This window comes from Oncorhynchus mykiss, chromosome 3, assembly GCF_057628025.1.
Source record: "Oncorhynchus mykiss isolate SJ-2025 chromosome 3, ASM5762802v1, whole genome shotgun sequence".
Taxonomy (NCBI): Eukaryota; Metazoa; Chordata; class Actinopteri; order Salmoniformes; family Salmonidae; genus Oncorhynchus; species Oncorhynchus mykiss.
Genome location: NC_143024.1, coordinates 55,846,173 through 55,864,485, shown reverse-complemented (window position 1 = coordinate 55,864,485; position 18,313 = coordinate 55,846,173). Strand labels below are relative to the sequence as shown.

The window sequence follows — 18,313 nt, the reverse complement described above, 5'->3', positions numbered from 1 at the left end:
GCAAGGGCTACACCTGTTGTATTCGGCGCATGTGACAAATAAACTTTGATTTGACTTGATTTACAATTTTTTTCTGAGGTCTTGGCTGATTTCATTAGATTTTCCCATGATATAAGCGAAGAGGTACTGAGTTTGAAGGTAGGCCTTGAAATACATCAACAGGTACACCTCCAATTGACTCAAGTTGTCACGACTTCCGCCCGAAGTTGGTGCCTCTCCTTGTTCGGGCGGTGTTCGGCGCTCGTCTTCACCGGCTTTCTAGCTGCCACCAATCCATGTTTCTCTTTTCCATTTGTTATGCTTGAGTGTACACACCTGGTTCCCATTTAGTTATTATTATTTCCCTATTTAACCCCCTGGTTCCCGTTATGTGTTGTGCGTGATTGTTCCTGTTATGTGTTAGTCTTGTGTGTTTGGGATTGTATTTCCCCACGTGGATATTTTGTACTGTTTATTTTTCCAGAGTAAAGTACATTATTTTTACTCAGTACTGTTTCCTGCGCTTGACTACGTCCTCACCTATACACCACTGACACTGACACAAATGAGGTCAATTAGCCTATCAGAAGCTTCTAAAGCCATGACATAATTTGCTGGAATGTTCCAAGCTGTTTAATGGCACAGTCAATTAGGTGTATCTGTCTGTAAACAATTGATGGAAAAATTACTTGTGTCATGCACAAAGTACATGTCCTAACCGACTTGCCAAAACTATAGTTTGTTAACAAGAAATTTGTGGAGTGGTTGAAAAACAAGTTTTAATTCTTAGGGATAGGCTGTCGACAACATCCTGTGAAATTGGAGGGCGCGCAATTCAAATAAATAATTGTAATATTAAACATTCATGAACATACAATATCATTTAAAAGCTTAAATTCTTGTTAATCGAACTCCATTGTCTGATTTACAATAGGCATTACAGCGAAAGCATACCATGCGATTGTTTGAGGACGGCGCCTCACAACAACATATTTTTCAACCACCCACAGGCTTTGTAAAATCACAAATAGCGATTAAATAAATCACTTGCTTTTGAAAATGTTCCTCTGTTTGCAATCCCGAGGGTCCCAGCTACAACATGAATGGTCGTTTTGTTAAATAAAATCCTTCTTTACATCCCAAAAAGTCTATTTAGTTGGCGCCATCGATTTCAGTAATCCACTCATGCATGCATGCAGACAAAGGAGTCCAAAAAGCTACCGCTAAACTTTGTTCAAACAAGTCAAACTCCATTCTATTTAATCCTCAGGTATCCTAAAATGTAAATAAACTATAATATTTCATATGGAAAGAAGTATGTTCAATAGAAAAGTAAAATTAGTAAGCGCGCATCCTCTTCGTGGGGCACGAACAGACTGATATTGTACCGGGACTCTTCCTACAAAAACTTCAAATTCTTGCTCATTTTTGAAGAAACAAGCCTGAAACAATGAACAAAGACTGTTGACAGGTTTCTACTGGAAACCATATGAATTGCAATCTGGGAGCTGGAATTACATAGGGCCCAAATCTTTCCATTACAAGAGCCTGTGACCTCAAAAAAATAAAATTCCAGTTGTTTTTCTTTGTAATTTTACCTGCCATATCAATTGTGTTGTAGTCTCAGACATTATTTTAACATATATAGAAACGTCAAAGTGTTTTCTACCCAATGCAATTATATGCATATCCTGGCTTCTGGGCCTGAGTAACAAGCAATTTACTTTGGTTACATCAGTCAGGCGAAAATTCAGGAAAATAGACCCTAGCTCTAAGAAGTGACTCCAACCTAAGTGTATGTAAACTTCCGACTTCAACTGTACATTGGAACCTTTACGCACTAGTTGCTTTGTAAGTGAAGACTGGTGAATGTGGATTAAGCTACAGAGGCATCAACACACTCGTCTACAAATGCTGCATTAGCTTTCACATCTCTCCTGTCACGCTTTAGTAAAAATCAGTCTAGAACAGCCACCACATAAAATGCATGTCACACTAATAAAACACTGCAACACTGCTGAAGAAATAATACACTCACTAAAGTTGCATGGAAAGAGACATAAAATAAGAGAGGCGTAAAATTTGCCACTGGGCCTTCAGTGCTGAGCTTTATTTGCAGTGTGGCCGAGTGGCTCAAGCATACCCAAAGGGCCTGAGCCAAAGGACGTGGCTGGTAGCCAGGAGTGGAGACAGGGCTGAGTCGGGGATGGATGGGTGGGTGGAGTGGGTAGATGGAGGTTTGTGCCCGTGCCAGGGTTTTCTCTGTTCTCTCACGCTCAGAGGAGATATGGCGGGGGGTAAAGTGTTGATGCAGGCAGAACCAGGGGCTTATGGCCTGTCTGACTGGAGGAGCCTGTTGGGGTTCACCAGGGACGCGGTGACTTTGAAGGGTGTTAGTGTGGCCACGCCAAACAACCCACTGCAGGGGCCCAACTGCACTGTCTGCTGACTCCAGTACATTTGTTTTTACGCTCCCCCTCTCTCTCTCTCACCTCTCTTTTTAATTCTCGCCTCTGTCTTATTCTCTCTCTCTCTCTCTCTCTCTCTCTGTGTCTCTCTCTCTCTCTCCTCAATTCCTAACCCTAACCCTCTCCCTCCCTTTCCCATCCTCTCTGGCACTTCTTCTTGTTCCCTTTATTTCTGCAATTGAGTGAGGGGAAGTCTTGCTAGCTAGTATTGACACTTCGCCGTATTGGCTACTGATGCATTCACCCCCAAACATTCTGTGCACTTTGCTTGAATGAAACACAGAAAAGTGAGGAGATGAAATCGCTGCTAGAGACAATTGACAGTAAACAAATTAAACCGTATCAAAATGCTAAGCTCCTGCTCAATACTTCTCCATTGACTGTACATTGAAATTCTGATTAAAGGCCTATAAAAGTAAATATTTTAGATAGACTCAGAAGTTACAGGTTCTCACCTCCCAAGTGGCGCAGTGGTCTAAGGCACTGCATCTCAATGTTTGAGGTGTCACTACATCCCTGGTTTCGATACCAGGCGGTGACCGAGAGACCAATGAGGCGGCGCACAATTAGCCCAGCGTTGTCCTGGTTAGGGCGAGGGTTTGGTCAGCCGGGATTTCCTTGTCCCTTCGCGCTCTAGCGACTACTTGTGGTCGGACGGGTGGCTGCAAGCTGACTTCGGTCGCCAGCTGGATGATGTTTCCTCCGACACATTGGTGCGGCTGACTTCCGGGTTAAGCGAACAGTGTGTCAAAAAGCAGTGCGACTTGGCAGGGTTGTGTTTCGGATGCATGGCTCTCGACCTTTGCTTCTCCCGAGTCCGTAGGGGAGTCGCAACGATGGGACAAGAGTGTAACTACCAATTGGATATGATGAAAAAGGGTAAAAGTACAACAGCAAAAAATTAACTTACAGGTTCGATAATACAAAACACATCAATCATATTTCCAGCAGATTTGAAGAATGACAGCCCTGTGCAGGTTACTGAATACATTTAGGAAGGTGCATTCCATTTTGGATTTATTAAAAGGACTGGAACTCATCGACAAGATTCTGAGAAATGTGCATCTATGGGAATGAACCTCAGAGGCACAGAAAATAACAGACAATATATCCATCTGTGAATTTAAACTATACTGGGCTCAAAAGGTAGATTCTCGTTGTGGTTTCTCATTTCTTCAGTGCTAATGAAACGTTCACATTGATACAGCAAGGAAACGTGGCCTTAAAATATCCACACACAAAAATACACTTCAGTTTCTCCACAAACATTTAGGAAAATAACATTGCTCCAGGGACCGAGAGGGTCCAGTCTTCATACTACTACAGACACAATCGAGTGAGTCAAACAGAGATAATCCAGGAAACTGAAGAGGCTCTACTTCACATTGTGAATGGGCATGTGATGAGGTGTATGGTTTGAGGCCTGAATGAGCTTCACTACCATGAAGATGGTCTAATTGATGAACATGGAGATGCTAATGCTACGCTAATTTCCATGATTCTCAGTGGGTGTACATAAAGGAGACCTCTTTCGGTGCTTTGTCTATTCCTATTCAAATCAACGGTGAACGAAAGAACACGACGCCAGACTGTTTTCGGTGTGATTGCTTGCATCAAACTGAAAACAAGCGGGCTGCAAATACAATACAAAAAAATTGAATAAAAGCCATCTGAATGCATTAGGTAAATGTGCAACTTGCAAGATCTGATTCAACCAACTCGGAATCAAAACCATAAATAGTTTCAAATATCCCAAACTGTTTCAGAGTAACTATTATTCCAATATACAGACATGGCTGTTTGTTATCAATGTAAAAATATTCACATTTTTATGTCCAATATATTGTTGTTGAATATCTACTGTAACAAAATGAATATCTCAAAAGCTAGTCAGTTGAAATGGCATTGCTTGTCAATTACTGCCTACACTACCACTAAGTGAAGACATTGAGAATACATTGGGGGGATTTTAGATCCCCGTGTTCCATGTTAGAGATATGATACGAGGGAGCGGAGGAAGAGACACGGATGAGAAGTGTGACATTTTCCTTCTGACATTAAAGACAGACAAAGCCTCCTCGCGACAGTATTAAAATGTGCAGCCACCGCAGTTATGCCTGCCGTGATGGGATCCGCCGGCAGAGCAGAGAGAAGTGGCGCCCGCAAAAGGGGAAATGACACGCACTGCAGTCTTCACCCGTGAGCGGTTTAATAACAGTGGAATACAGATAAAAAAACATGCAGATCCCAGTGAGGACAATAAGGTCTCAGTGCTTGGCTAAACAGCTGATAAAGAATAAAGATGAGGGGGTGGTGTGGACTGGGGTTTCCCGGTGTGGAGAGTGTGGAATGGGAATGTCTGTGAAGGGAGTGTAAAGCACAACCTGACTATAATGTGGAGAAGTGATATGAGGAGATTAACTTTAATTAGGAAGGAGGGGGGGGGGGAGTATGCATATGGTAGTTTTAATGTATACCTTTAACACAAAATTATATTACAAGCCTGGTACCTGAGCTGAGGTGCTACGCACAAATCGCACTATAGAGCATCTATCACCTTTTCAATATTTGTATCCTTTTGCAAATTATTTGTGGATTCAAATAAAGTATTTGAAATGTGGATGTACAGCAGTTATCCCCGAGTGAACAGCACAAGGTATACAGTAGCAAATCTTAAACATTTCCAGACCCAAGTCTGTCTGTTCAAATTTTTTTTCACCTCCTCTTTAGGTGTCTAGCAAGGCTCAATCCTGGGCCCTCTCCTGTTTCTGTCATAACATTCCCACTCGTCGCCGGGATAACACATTCCTGTCCACATCCCCACAGGCGGCAGGGCTGTCGGTGCTCCAGAGTACACTGAGGTTGATCTCCAGCTGGATGAGCAGGGACAGACGTGTACAAACGAGCCCAGACGCTAACTGAATATTCACTGCCTATCCCCCACAGCGGTAGTAGAGTTTCTCAAAGGATTTGAAATGGGTACTCTCCAACCAGAACTGCTTGATATCAGACTCTGTATGTTTCATAGACAGCCTGCTTATTTTAGTTGGTTTGTTTTCTTATGTTTCTCATGTCAACACTGTTCTCATGTTGGTATTGATTTGTATAACCTTGCTGCTCTCTTGAACCACATTTCTTGGAGAAAATACACAATCTTAACAACAGAAACCCTTATAAATAAAGAAAGTAAATGAGAAAGCAGCAGAAATGCTGAGAAACTCTCCTTATACTAACCAGTCACAAGGAACTCTTGAATGTCAAGATAGGGATCATAGTAGTAACTGGGGTTGATAATCTACCCCACTATCATCTCTAATCTGCCCCAACACTACAATGCTCTACACACGGACACTGCTAATGATCCAGAAGCAAAGACCGCTGGGAACTGGTGATAAATCGGCCCGCACTGCATCACTGGTGGCAACTGTTGTGTCACCCATGACTACTGTCACAAAGTAACACAGTTGGCTAAATCTACTTTAAATGTTTTGGCTCAATACTTTGGCCCCATTTCCTCTTGCTGATCTGAAAAAGCCAGGATGTGTGGAGGCAATATGTTGGAGTAGGCCAAATGGAGTTGTCACCAAATTGCTTACACCTATTCACTTATTCACTTTTACTTAATCTAACTAACTTTTCCGATTCGTTTTAATGTGGAAAGAGGAAGTTGGAAAGGGAAGAGCTTTCAAACAGAGCTTCAAACACAGTCAAGGAAAGCAAAAACACACATTGATAGTGTACTCCAAAGTGAAAAGAGGTTAGAGGTTAGGGTCCAGGGGTAAGGTGGAGGAGGTCTACCTGTCTTGCGGAGAGGGAAGTTGTCTTTGGAGTCGTACATCCCCAGGATGGCGTGGTTGTAAGTGGACATCCCTGTCTGGGGAGGGGAGCTATGGTCCAGGGAGCTGTGCTGGGTCTTCCTACATAGGGAAGACAAATACACATTTACAATATTTCATTTGGGTCCTTCAAAGAGAGCAAAAGTCGCCCTCACTTGCAACTTCGAACCCACAGGGAATGTGATGAAAGAAATAAAATATGAAATAAATCATTCTCTCTACTATTATTCTGACATTTCACATTCTTAAAACGAAGTGGTGATCCTAACTGACCTAAAACAGGGAATTTTGACTTGGATTAAATATCAGGAATTGTGAAAAACTGAGTTTAAATGTATTTGGCTAAGGTGTGTGTAAACATCTGACTATGTTTGGACCCCAGGAAGACTAGCTGCAGCTAATGGGGATCCCTAATAAATACAAACAGACACGCGCACACACACACACACACACACACACACACACACACACACACACACACACACACACACACACACACACACACACACACACACACACACACACACACACAGGCGCATGAGCGTTACCACAAACACAGGACACACAGTTCACTCCCCACCACACACAACCTCCTCTCAGGCAGACCTTTTTTATTTATGGCCCGACACTTTGCATGCCATCTCAGATTACCTACAATGCATATGCCCAGACTGAAGGGGTGCGAATCCCTGTTTGTAAACAAACTCGCTCTGACACGGCAACGAGCGGGAACAGATCTGATGGAGCCATAAAAGCTACTACTATTGCAAGGACCTGCTGGTGTGCGAACGATCTGCTGATGTTGCCCGTCTGTCCATGCCACTCTGTCTGACTGGGTAGCAATGGTGCGTGCCAGTTGATGTGGCTTCAGTAGTGTGAGGGAGAAACAGGCGTCTGTCTGTCTGCCTATCTCTGTTACTGCGTATCCGTCTATCCTCAGCTACCATTGAACAGTGTGTACCCGTCTGTCTCTGTGTCTGTCTTCCTTAACTGCTATTATGTTCCACTGTGTTACAGTAAAATATGATGAGGGCTTCATGTTTCTCAGTTAATAGCTAAGAGAGAAAATCATTGATGTTTCCTCTGGCCGGGGCCATTTGAGGTCAGCTGTCATCTTCGCAGCCCATTGAATTGTTCTGTCTGGCTTTCCCCTCCACCCTCTACACAGCGAGCCCGTCTAGGTTGCATGGCTGACATGTCTTTGGCTCATGTGGCAATTATAAAAATGCTGCCGTAGCTGTCAGAATATATACATGTTTTGATGAATAAAATATCTGGTGTTCGATGTTGTCTTAGAGTGCTCATTTTATGTGGCTGCTGTCAGTGGTCTTTTTTTGGGAGGTGGGGAAACAAACAAGTAAAGAGTAAACAAAACTAAGTATAACTCCTGTAAAACTGTCAAGATAACTAGCCCCAGCCTCCCTAATGCTCAATAACTTTGACAAGGAAGACCACCAATGGGGAGTTAAACTTCTCTCCAAGGACTTAAGGATTTAATCCGCATTAGGGGAAACAGCGCCACTGTCCACCCCAGTATCAATCAATCAAATATATTTATAAAGCCCTTCTTACATCAGCTGATATCTCAAAGTGCTGTACAGAAACCCAGCCTAAAACCCCAAACAGCAAGCAATACAGGTGTAGAAGCACAGTGGCTAGGAAAAACTCCCTAGAAAGGCCAGAACCTAGGAAGAAACCTAGAGAGGAACCAAGTTATGAGGGGTGGCCAGTCCTCTTCTGGCTGCGCCAGGTGGAGATTATAACAGAACATGGCCAATATGTTCAAATGTTCATAGATGACCAGCAGCGTCAAATAATAATAATTACAGTGGTTGTAGAGGGTGCAACAGGTCAGCACTTCAGGAGTAAATGTCAGTTGGCTTTTCATAGCCGATCATTCAGAGTCTGCTGTCTCTAGAGAGTTGAAAACAGCATGTCTGGGACAGGTAGCACGTCCGGTGAACAGAACAGGTCAGGTCAGATGTACCTTTGTTATTGTTTATGTTTTGTGGATGAAACGGAGGTAAGGTGCGTCAAGCAGCGTGGTAAAAAAAAGGCAGTACATATTTGGCTGTTTGCAGTAGCTTCTTTGTTGTTGTAATATCCCAAACGGACGTGGCAGTTTCACCATTAAGGACTCCAGGTTAAACCATCACTACTACTGTAGTGAAAGAAAGAAAGAAAGAAAGAAAGAAAGAAAGAAAGAAAGAAAGAAAGAAAAGAGGATAGAGAGAGCGAAAGTGAAAGAAATCAAGAAAAATAAAGAGTGGTGCCAGTATGTTAATATTCATCGGGTGGTTCCTCTCAAAACCCTTTCTGTGCACCTCCTCATTTCCCCATATCAGAAGGCGACAGCAGAGGTCCCAGGAGATGGGCTACGTGTCTGCGTGAGGAGAGGTGAGAGAGAGAACAGAGAGAGAGGAGAGAGAGAGAGAGAGAGAGAGAGAGAGAGAGAGAGAGAGGAGGGGAGAGTGGGGATGGAGAGGTAGGGGTGGAGGGGGGGGGGGGGGTGGAGAGAAATTGGGAAAGAGAGAGAGCAGAGGTAGAGAGAGAGAGACTGGTCCTGCATAGTAGATTCGATCTGAGGCACAGACAGTGAGACCCAATCATAAATAGACCATTTAGCCCATTGGTATTCAATATTTTTCAGCGTGGACCCCATTTTTTCCACCAGAATTTTCCCACCCCAAATCTAATAACACACCAATAAAATCGATAAATGTCTATTTTTACATCAACAATAACCTTCAATTCATTACATTTTCATCTCTAGATAGCCCTTTTCCTTTCTTATCAAAATGCAAATAAACCAATAAAAACAATTACTCTATATATATTTTTGTATTCTAATTTATCTTTTCTCAAAAACGTTTGTATATTGTCCCATAAAATAATTTGTAATCTTAATTATCCCCCCCACCTCCACCAAAAAGTGAATAAAAAATGAATACAAATGTTGACGCCCCATTAGGGTAACGCCAACTTTGAATACCACTGATTTAGCCTTTAACCCATGTACACTTGTGTAGAACTGAGTGGATTGCATAAGGTGCAAGCAATATGGAGGTAATTCTACCTAGTATCAGAAGGAGAGATGGAGCTATTACTATACTGCTTACAGCGCCTTGCAAAAGTATTCCACTCCCTGGAGTTTTTCCTATTTTGTTGCATTACAACCTGTAATATAAATTGATTTTTATTTGGATTTCATGTAATGGACAAACACAAAATAGTCCAAAATGGTGAAGTGAAAAAAAATTACTTATTTAAAAAATATATATATATATATATATTTCAAAAATTGAAAAGTGGTGCGTGCATATGTATTCACCCCTTTTGCTATGAAGCCCCAAAATAAGATCTGGTGCAACCAATTCCCTTCAGAATTCATAGAATTAGTTAAATAAAGTCCACCTGTGTGCAATCGAAGTGTTACATGATCTGTCACATGATCTCTGTTCTGAAGGCCCCAGATTCTGCAACACCACTAAGCGGCACCATGAAGACCAAGGGACCAAGGGACAAACTTGTGGAGAAGTACAGATCAGGGTTGGGTTATACTTTGAACTTCCCATGGAGCACAATTAAATCCATTATACAAAAAAATGGAAGAATATGGCACCACAACAAACCTGCCAAGAGAGGGCCGCCCACCGAAACTCACGGACCAGACAAGGAGGGCATTAATCAGAGAGGCAACAAAGAGACCAAAAATAACCCTGAAGGAGCTGCAAAGCTCTACAGCGGAGATTGGAGTATCTGTCCATAGGACCACTTTAAGCCGTACACTCAAAAGAGCTGGGCATTACGGAAGAGTGGCCAGAAAAAAACCCATTGCTTAAAGAAAAAAATAGCAAACACGTTTGATGTTCACCAAAAGGCATGTGGGAGACTCCCCAAACATATGGAAGAAGGTACTCTGGTCAGATAAGACTAAAATGTAGCTTTTTGGCCATCAAGGAAAACATCATGTCTGGCACAAACCCAACACCTCACATCACCCCAAGAATATCATCCCCTTGGTGAAGCATGGTGGTGGCAGCATCATACTGTGGGATGTTTCTCATCAGCAGGGACTGGGAAACTGGTCAGAATTGACAGAATGATTGATGGCGCTAAATACAGGAAATTCTTGAGGGGAAACCTGTTCAGTCTTCCAGAGATTTGAGACTGGGATTGAGGTTTACCTTCCAGCAGGACAATGACCCTAAGCATACTGCTCAAACAACACTTGAGTGGTTTAAGGCGAAACATTTAAATGTCTTGGAATGGCCTAGGCAAAGCCCAGAACTCAATCCAATTGAGAATCTGTGGTATGACTTAAAGATTGCTGCACACCAGCGGAACCCATCCAACTTGAAGGAGCTGGAGCAGTTTTGCCTTGAAGAATGGGCAAAAATCCCAGTGGCTAGATGTGCCAAGCTTACAGAGACATACCCCAAGAGACTTGCAGCTGTAATTGCTGCAAAATGTGTCTCTACAAAGTATTTACTTTGGGGGGGTGAATAGTTATGCACACTCAAGTGTTCTGTTTTTTGTCTAATTTCTTGTTTGTTTTACAATAAAACATATTTTGCATCTTCAAAGTGGTAGTTATGTTGTGTAAATCAAATAATACAAACCCTCCCCCCAAAAAAAAATATATTTTAAATCCAGGTTGTAAGGCAACAAAATAGGAAGCTATGCAGCTTCCATGAAGAACAGAGAGTTCTGACATGTCATTATTTGGCGCATTGCACCAGCATAAGTAAGTTCAACTTTACCTATAGTTGGGTAAGAGTAAGGGTGTGGGGTGTGGGTAAGATACTCACCCGTACCAATAGCGTGGGTCAGTAGACATGCAGTGGTTGAGGCTGCGCTGGGCCAGGGCTTTCTTCTTGTTCAGGACAAATTCCTGCAGCCTCATCTTGACCTCTGTGCTGGCCACCGCACCTGGGAGAGATGAGCGAGAAGCCAAGGATTAGGGACTACAAAATGACAGGACAAGTACTACAAATACAACCTTCAGAATAGCCTGGAGGAACACGTATCATTCTGTTTCCCGCTTCAGATGTGGTTCCTCCTTGCTGTTGGATTAAACTTGAATATAGATCTTTACATGCCCCAATGACATTCAGTTAAAATATAGCCTTTCTATATAATTTAAAAGTAATATTAAACTGAATCCAATGGGGGAACAGAAATGAAACAACACGGAATCATTCTGAGTGAAATACTACTATAGAATGCAGCCTGAAGGAGTGACTGAACAGGGCCCGGTTTCCCAAAAAGCATCTTAAGGCTAAGTTCATCTTTAGAACCTTCGTAGGAGCATAATTAAATCTCCAAGCTGTTTCCCGAAACCATCATTATTAACGTATCACTTGAAAACGCTTTTGCTCTAACGCCTGCCTCAGATCACTCATAAGAACAGCTAACTGCATCGTCAGACCATTTTTTGCCTTCCCACGTCACTTTATACACAGAAGATCGCCGCTCAACATAAAATCACATGGTTTATCCGTCCACCGATAACTTCCGAACAAAGTTGACTAAAATACAAAGCTGCCAATGTCTTTGCAATTGATATAAACAAGTGAAGTATAAAATTATGCTTCAAATGAAAACGCATTATTAAAATATATTATACAGTGCCTTCAGAAAGTATTCACACCCATTGACTTTTTCCACATTTTGTTGTGTTTTTTCTGTGTGTCTCTGGCCTATACACAATATCCCATAATGTCAAAGAGGAATTATGTTTTCAAATATTTTACAGATTAATGAAAATCTGAAATGTCTTGAGTCAATACGTATTCAACCCCTTTGCTACGGCAAGCCTAATAAATTCAGGAGTAAACGTTTGTGTGCAATAATAGTGTTTAACATGATTTTTGAACGATTACCTCATCTCTGTAACCCAAACATACAAATTATATGTAAGTTCCCTCAGTCGAGCAGTGATTTTCAAACACAGATTCAACCACAAAGACCAGGGAGGTTGTCCAATGCCTCGCAAAGAAGGGCACCTGGACACTGGATGGTGTATCAATGCATCCAGTTAGTGCACACACTGTAGGTAGAAAATCACTCAGAGATTTCAAAATAGATACAGCGTGTAATGGCTATGATAGGAGAAAACTGATGATGGCTCAACAACATTGTAGTTACTCCACAATACTAACCTAAATGACAAAGTGAAAAGAAGGAAGTCTGTACAGAATAAAATATTCCAAAACATGCATTGTGTTTACAATAAGGCACTAACTACTGCAAAATATGTGGCAAAGAAATTAACTTTTTGTCCAGAATATAAAGTGTTATGTTTGGTGCTGCGTCATGTTATGGGTATGCTTGTCATCGTTAAGGATTGGGGAGTTTTTCAGGATGAAAAAGAACCGGAACAGAGTTAAAAGTCAAAATCCTAGATGAAATTCTGGTTCAGTCTACTTTCCACCAGTCACTGGGAGATGGATTAACCTTTCAGGACAATAAACTAAAAGACAGTGAATGTTCCTGAGTGGCCGAGTTAAATTATTATGTTGTATGTTTTTTTAGGTAGTAGATCAGCTTTAATATTGTAGATAGATTGTGGCTTCTATCAATGTAATTGTCTGCATTATTTCCAATCCCCCATATATATTTTCTTGTAAATATGTATATTATTTCAAATGTATAATAAATATATATTTTTTATATCAATTAGTATATTTGAGTTTAATATTTGTTGTAATATTTGTTCTGTATTTTCTGGTGGATTAAACTGAAATTGTAACCAGCTTTCTATGGCTTGTTATAAAAATAATTATATTTAGGATATTATTTAATTTTCAAATAACTGAAAGAAGAAAACATGAATCGTCAGCGTACAATGACACCTTTGTTTTTTTAACCCCTGGATATTGTAGTTGGATCGGATTTGAATAGCATTTCGATTGCCATAATAAATATATATGCCGATAGTGGACAACCTTGTTTTACTCCTCTTGACAATTTAATACTTTCTGAGAAGTAGCCGTTATTTACTATTTTACACCTTTAAGAGATTCTCCACAATTAAAATAGTCCAGGCATTTTTATATAAATCCCAGTCGTACTTTATCAAAGGCCTTTTCAAAGTCTGCTATGACTGCCAGGCCTGGTTTCCCAGAATTGTCATCGTGTTCTATTGCTTCCAGTACTTGTCTTATATTATATATGAATAATATTAGGATTAGGATGATAATATCCAACAATACCTTTAATGAAGTGTTCCAGATTTGACTCAAATTTACTTGAAAATCTATGGCAAGACCTGAAAATGGTTGTCCAGCAAAGTTCAACAACCAATTTGTCAGCGCTTAAAGAATTTTGAAAAGAATAATGGGCAAATGTTGCACGATCCAGGTGTGGAAAGCTCTAAGAGACTTAACCAGAAAGACTCACAGCTGTAATCGTTGCCAAAGGTGCTTCTACAAAGTATTCAGGGGTGTGAATACGTATGTAAATGAGGTATTTCTGTATTTAATTTTCAATACATTAAGCAAAAATGTTAAAAAAATATTTTTCTAGATGGGTGAGAATTGTTTGTATTTGATCCATTTTGAATTCAGCCTATACCAACAAAATGTAGAATCATTCAAGGGGTATGCATATTTCTGAAGGCACTGTAGGCCTTTTTCAATCATATTCAAATACATTTCATGTACAATCAATTTAGTTATATTTTGCTACTTGTAGGCTACTCTATTTAATTTGTCTCAATATATTTAATGATGTGCAGCCTAACATGTGCACAATGATGTGCCAAATTAGTGATTTAATGCATTTTTATTTCATTAGAGTAGGCCGCCTCAATATTTTCAGCCGTATGTGGTAATATCTCTCCAGGTGCTGATCCCTTGTCAGTACGGTGAAATAATTCTAATGTTCAGGAAAGATTTTAACAGAGAAAGCTGATCTGAGAGCAGCGCTCCCTTTCCTTAAATCCTATCAGTATCGACACATGTTCCAATGACGCACTGACCGACCATTCTCTCTGCATGGTGTATTGGGAAACGCGTGTTACATCTTCGGCCGTCGAAGGAAATATGCAGCATTAAAACACTCGTAAGCCTAAGTTCCATCGCTATCGGCAAACTGGGCCCAGAACTGTAATCTGTTGGAGCAGAGTCACACAGAGATTCCATAGAGGGAAAAATACATGCTTTCATGGGAATTCCACCGAGACAGTGGCAGTTAAATGGGCTTTTTTAGTGTGTTGGTGTGTTTGTTATTTTTTAAACAAGGTATCACAAGGTGTGTTCTCTCACAGCTCTCTCTTCAATTACCACCTCGCCATCACACCGTTAACACTTCCCAGAGGGGATCCTCCACACGGGGAGATGGAGAGAGAGAAAATGGAAAGAGTGAAAAAAAAGAAGAGCAAGAGTAAAAAGGGAGCAAAATAAGTGTGTGCGTGTATGTGTGCGTGTGCATATGTCTGTACAAGTGTGTGTCAAGAAGAAACACAATGAGTGAGAATAAGACAGAGCTGACAACAAGTGACTAACATGTCAAGCGGTGAAGCAGCGAGCGTGGGGGACGGGACACACGGCACATGATGATTACTAATACAGACACATTTTAAATCACATTTCGGGGCCTACGTGCTGACTTTTATGAGACTGGAGGCAATTTACTACGGCACTTAAAAGGATACTTTAGGATTTCAGCATTGAAGCCCTTTACCCAGCTTCATCCGTGTTGTATTGCGGAGGACGCACGGCTCTCGACCTTCGCCTCTCCCGAGTCCGTACGGGAGTTGCAGCGATGGGACAAGACTGTAACTACCAACTGAATACCACAAAATTGGGGAGAAAAAAAGGGGGGAGAAAGTAAAAAAAGAAAAAGGATGTAATTCTGAGCCACTCACTCTCCTGGCAACGCTCCTTGTTCTTAAGCAGCAGGAGTTTCTGCTCCCTCTGATGTTTCTCTATCTCTTGCTCTTGGCGGTGTCTCTCCATCTTCCTCTGGTGCTCCAGCAGCTCCTGCTGATGCTTCAGAGCCAGGAGGTCCTGCTGGTGCTGCAACACAACGTTACTACAAACTTTACTGCGATGTTGATACAACTGCCTGCTGATGGCACTGCTACAGGGCATCTGGTAGTGCATAGGAAATGGGGAGAGGGAGGAGAACAGTGATTGGGGAGAGAGATGGGGTAGATGGAGATGGATGAAGGGACATGGGGGAGAAGAAGAGGGAGACAGAAGGGAGAGAGGGGGGAGACATGGTCACACATTGTCTGATATCACCTCATCTAGATAAACAAAAAACACACGGTTCTAAACACACACACACACACACAGACACACTTCCTTTCAATGGCAAAAATCTAACACCACTGGCTGACATCAATATCACTAGATTTCAACAGCAAGTGTCCCCTGCAGATTTCATATCAGCTGGGAAACACTCAAATTTCCAAAAATTGCATTCAGATGAGAAGTTGTGAGTGGAGGGAATAGTTCATACATATTTATTTGGGGGTGGGTAAACTTAGTTGAGGTGCATCACAAGCAACACAGTTCAAGGATGCAGAGTCCCTGAAGTCTATAGCCACTTGCGGTGTAAGTTCAAATACTCCATGGGGCTAACATTCATATTTTTTTTATGTGGACTCAAATTTATTGCAGTGTTGCGTAAAAAATAATCCCCCTGAAAATGAAGTTTAGGGGCTCAATTCAATCCAACCCGCAATGCAGTATTTGCGCAGTAGCTCTTTTTCCAATGGTCAAATGAACTCACAGAATGGTCTTGGGTAATGCATAAAGCCCACAACTACATCCAGGATGACCCCTGTCACATGTCTGCTTTTACTTTTCAGAATTATTCGTGTGTGGGCATGGGATGAATATTGTAAATCAAAGATGTGAAAAAAATTGATATCGTGCCCCATGTGGGATTAGAACTCACAACTATTGAACTATGAGCTAACTGTTAGTGGACTGCACCATCAATCGGTCACACTGATCTGGGGAAAAACGAGTTGACATTACCAACATTGTCATCTACAGTACTAGTCAAAAGTTTGGACACTACTCATTCAAGGGCTTTTCTTTATTTTTACTATTTTTTACATTGTAGAATAATAGTGAAGACATCAAAACTATTAAATAACACATATGGAATCATGTAGTAACCAAAAAAGCGTTAAACAAATCAAAAATCAAAATATATTTGTATATTCTTCAAGCTCAAATAAGCAAGGAAAAAAGACAGTCCATCATTACTTTAAGACATGAAGGTCAGTAAATCAGTAACATTTCAAGAACTTTGAAAGTTTCTTCAAGTGCAGTCGCAAAATCCATCAAGCGCTATGATGAAACTGGCTCTCATGAGGACCGCCACAGGAAAGGAAGACCCCTCTGCTGCAGAGGATACTTTCATTAGGGTTACCAGCCTCAGAAATTGCAGCCCAAATAAATGCTTCACAGAGTTCAAGTAAAATACACATCTCAACATCAACTGTTCAGAGGAGACTGCGTGCCGTATCAGATGATCTGGCCTCCACAATCACCCAACCTCAACCCAATTGAGATGGTTTGGGATGAGTGGGACAGCAGAGTGAAGGAAAAGCCCCCAACAAGTGCTCAGCATACGTGGGAACTCCTTCAAGACTGTTGGAAAAGCATTCCAGATGAAGCCAGTTGAGAGAATGCCTGAGTGTGCAAAGCTGGCATCAAGGCAAAGGGTGGCTACTTTGAAGAATCTAAAAGAAAAATATATTTTGATTTGTTTAAAACTTTTTTGGTTACTATATGATTCCGTGTGTGTTATTTCATAGTTTGATGTCTTCACTATTATTCTACAATGTAGAAATACTGTATTTCTTGTTACGATGGATGTAGCTACGAATATAAAAACATAATCCTCATAGCCTACATGTTTATTTTCTTCGTAAAAGCACATACACTGTAGATGGGTATGAAAGGGTAAGCAAAAATGTCATCATATGCGGAAATGTGCCTTACTGTCTTTTGAATTTTGTGTAACGTCAATTGTCTAGTCAGAGAAGCATCATGGCACACTTCACTTACCAAGACCATTACCAAATAAGGCGCGCTGTCACCTGCATTTATAGTAAGCCACATCTAGAAGGGAGTGTATTTCATACCGAACCCCTCCCTTCTGAAGGTGCCTCTACATCACAATTTCAAATCAAATTGTATTTGTCACATGCGCCGAATACAACAGGTGTCGACCTTACAGTGAAATGCTTACTTACAAGCCCTTAACCAACGATGCAGTTTTAAGAAAATACCTAAAAATAAAGAGTTTAAAAAAGTAAGAGATAAGAAAAACAAATCATTAAAAAGCAGCAGTAAATAACAATATTAGGGCTACACACATTGGGCACCGGTGCAGAGTCAATGTGTCAATGTGCGGGGGCACCAGTGTTGAGGTATTTGAGATAATTATGTTCATGCAGGTAGGGTTGTTAAAGTGGCTATGCATAGACAATAACAGAGAGTAGCAGCAGCGTAGTGGGGGGGGGGGGGGGGGGGGGGGGGGGGTTGCAAATAGTCTAGGTAGCCATTTGGTTAGCTGTTCAGGAGTCTTATGGCTTGGGGGTAGAAGCTGTTAAGAAGCCTCTTGGACCTAGACTTGGCACTCTGGTATGGCTTACCGTGCGGTAGCCGAGAGAACAGTCTAGGACTAAGGTGGCTGGAGGCTTTGATGATTTAGGGCCTTTCTCTGACACCGCCTGGTATAGAGGTCCTGGATGGCAGGAAGCTTGGCCCCGGTGATGTACTGGGCCATATGCACTACCCTCTGTAGTGCCTTGCGGTTGGAGGCCGAGCAGTTAGCATACCAGGCAGTGATGCAACCCGTCAGGATGCTCTCGATGGTGCAGCTGTAAAATCTTTTGAGGATCTGAGGACCCATGACAAATCTTTTCAGTCTCCCGAGGGGGAATAGATTTTGCAGTGCCCTCTTCATGACTGTCTTGGTGTGCTTTGCCCATGTTAGTTTGTTGTTGATGTGGACGCCAAGGAACTTGAAGCTCTCAACCTGCTCTACTACAGCCCC

The 18,313-nt window shown here is 41.6% G+C and overlaps 1 protein-coding gene across 6 annotated transcripts in view; it reads right to left on the bottom strand.

Annotated features, from left to right (window-relative positions):
• Positions 1-18,313, bottom strand: part of LOC110504116 (histone deacetylase 4) — a 254,688-nt gene that overhangs the window by 64,318 nt on the left and 172,057 nt on the right. For all 6 annotated transcript variants that reach the window (XM_090229569.1, XM_090229570.1, XM_090229567.1 and 3 more), the window contains 3 exons: positions 15,156-15,306; positions 11,095-11,215; positions 6,246-6,364 (listed from right to left, as the gene is read on the bottom strand). In XM_090229569.1, coding sequence (XP_090085695.1) covers positions 6,246-6,364; positions 11,095-11,215; positions 15,156-15,306 — 391 coding nt within the window. The remainder of the gene's footprint in view (positions 1-6,245; positions 6,365-11,094; positions 11,216-15,155; positions 15,307-18,313) is intronic.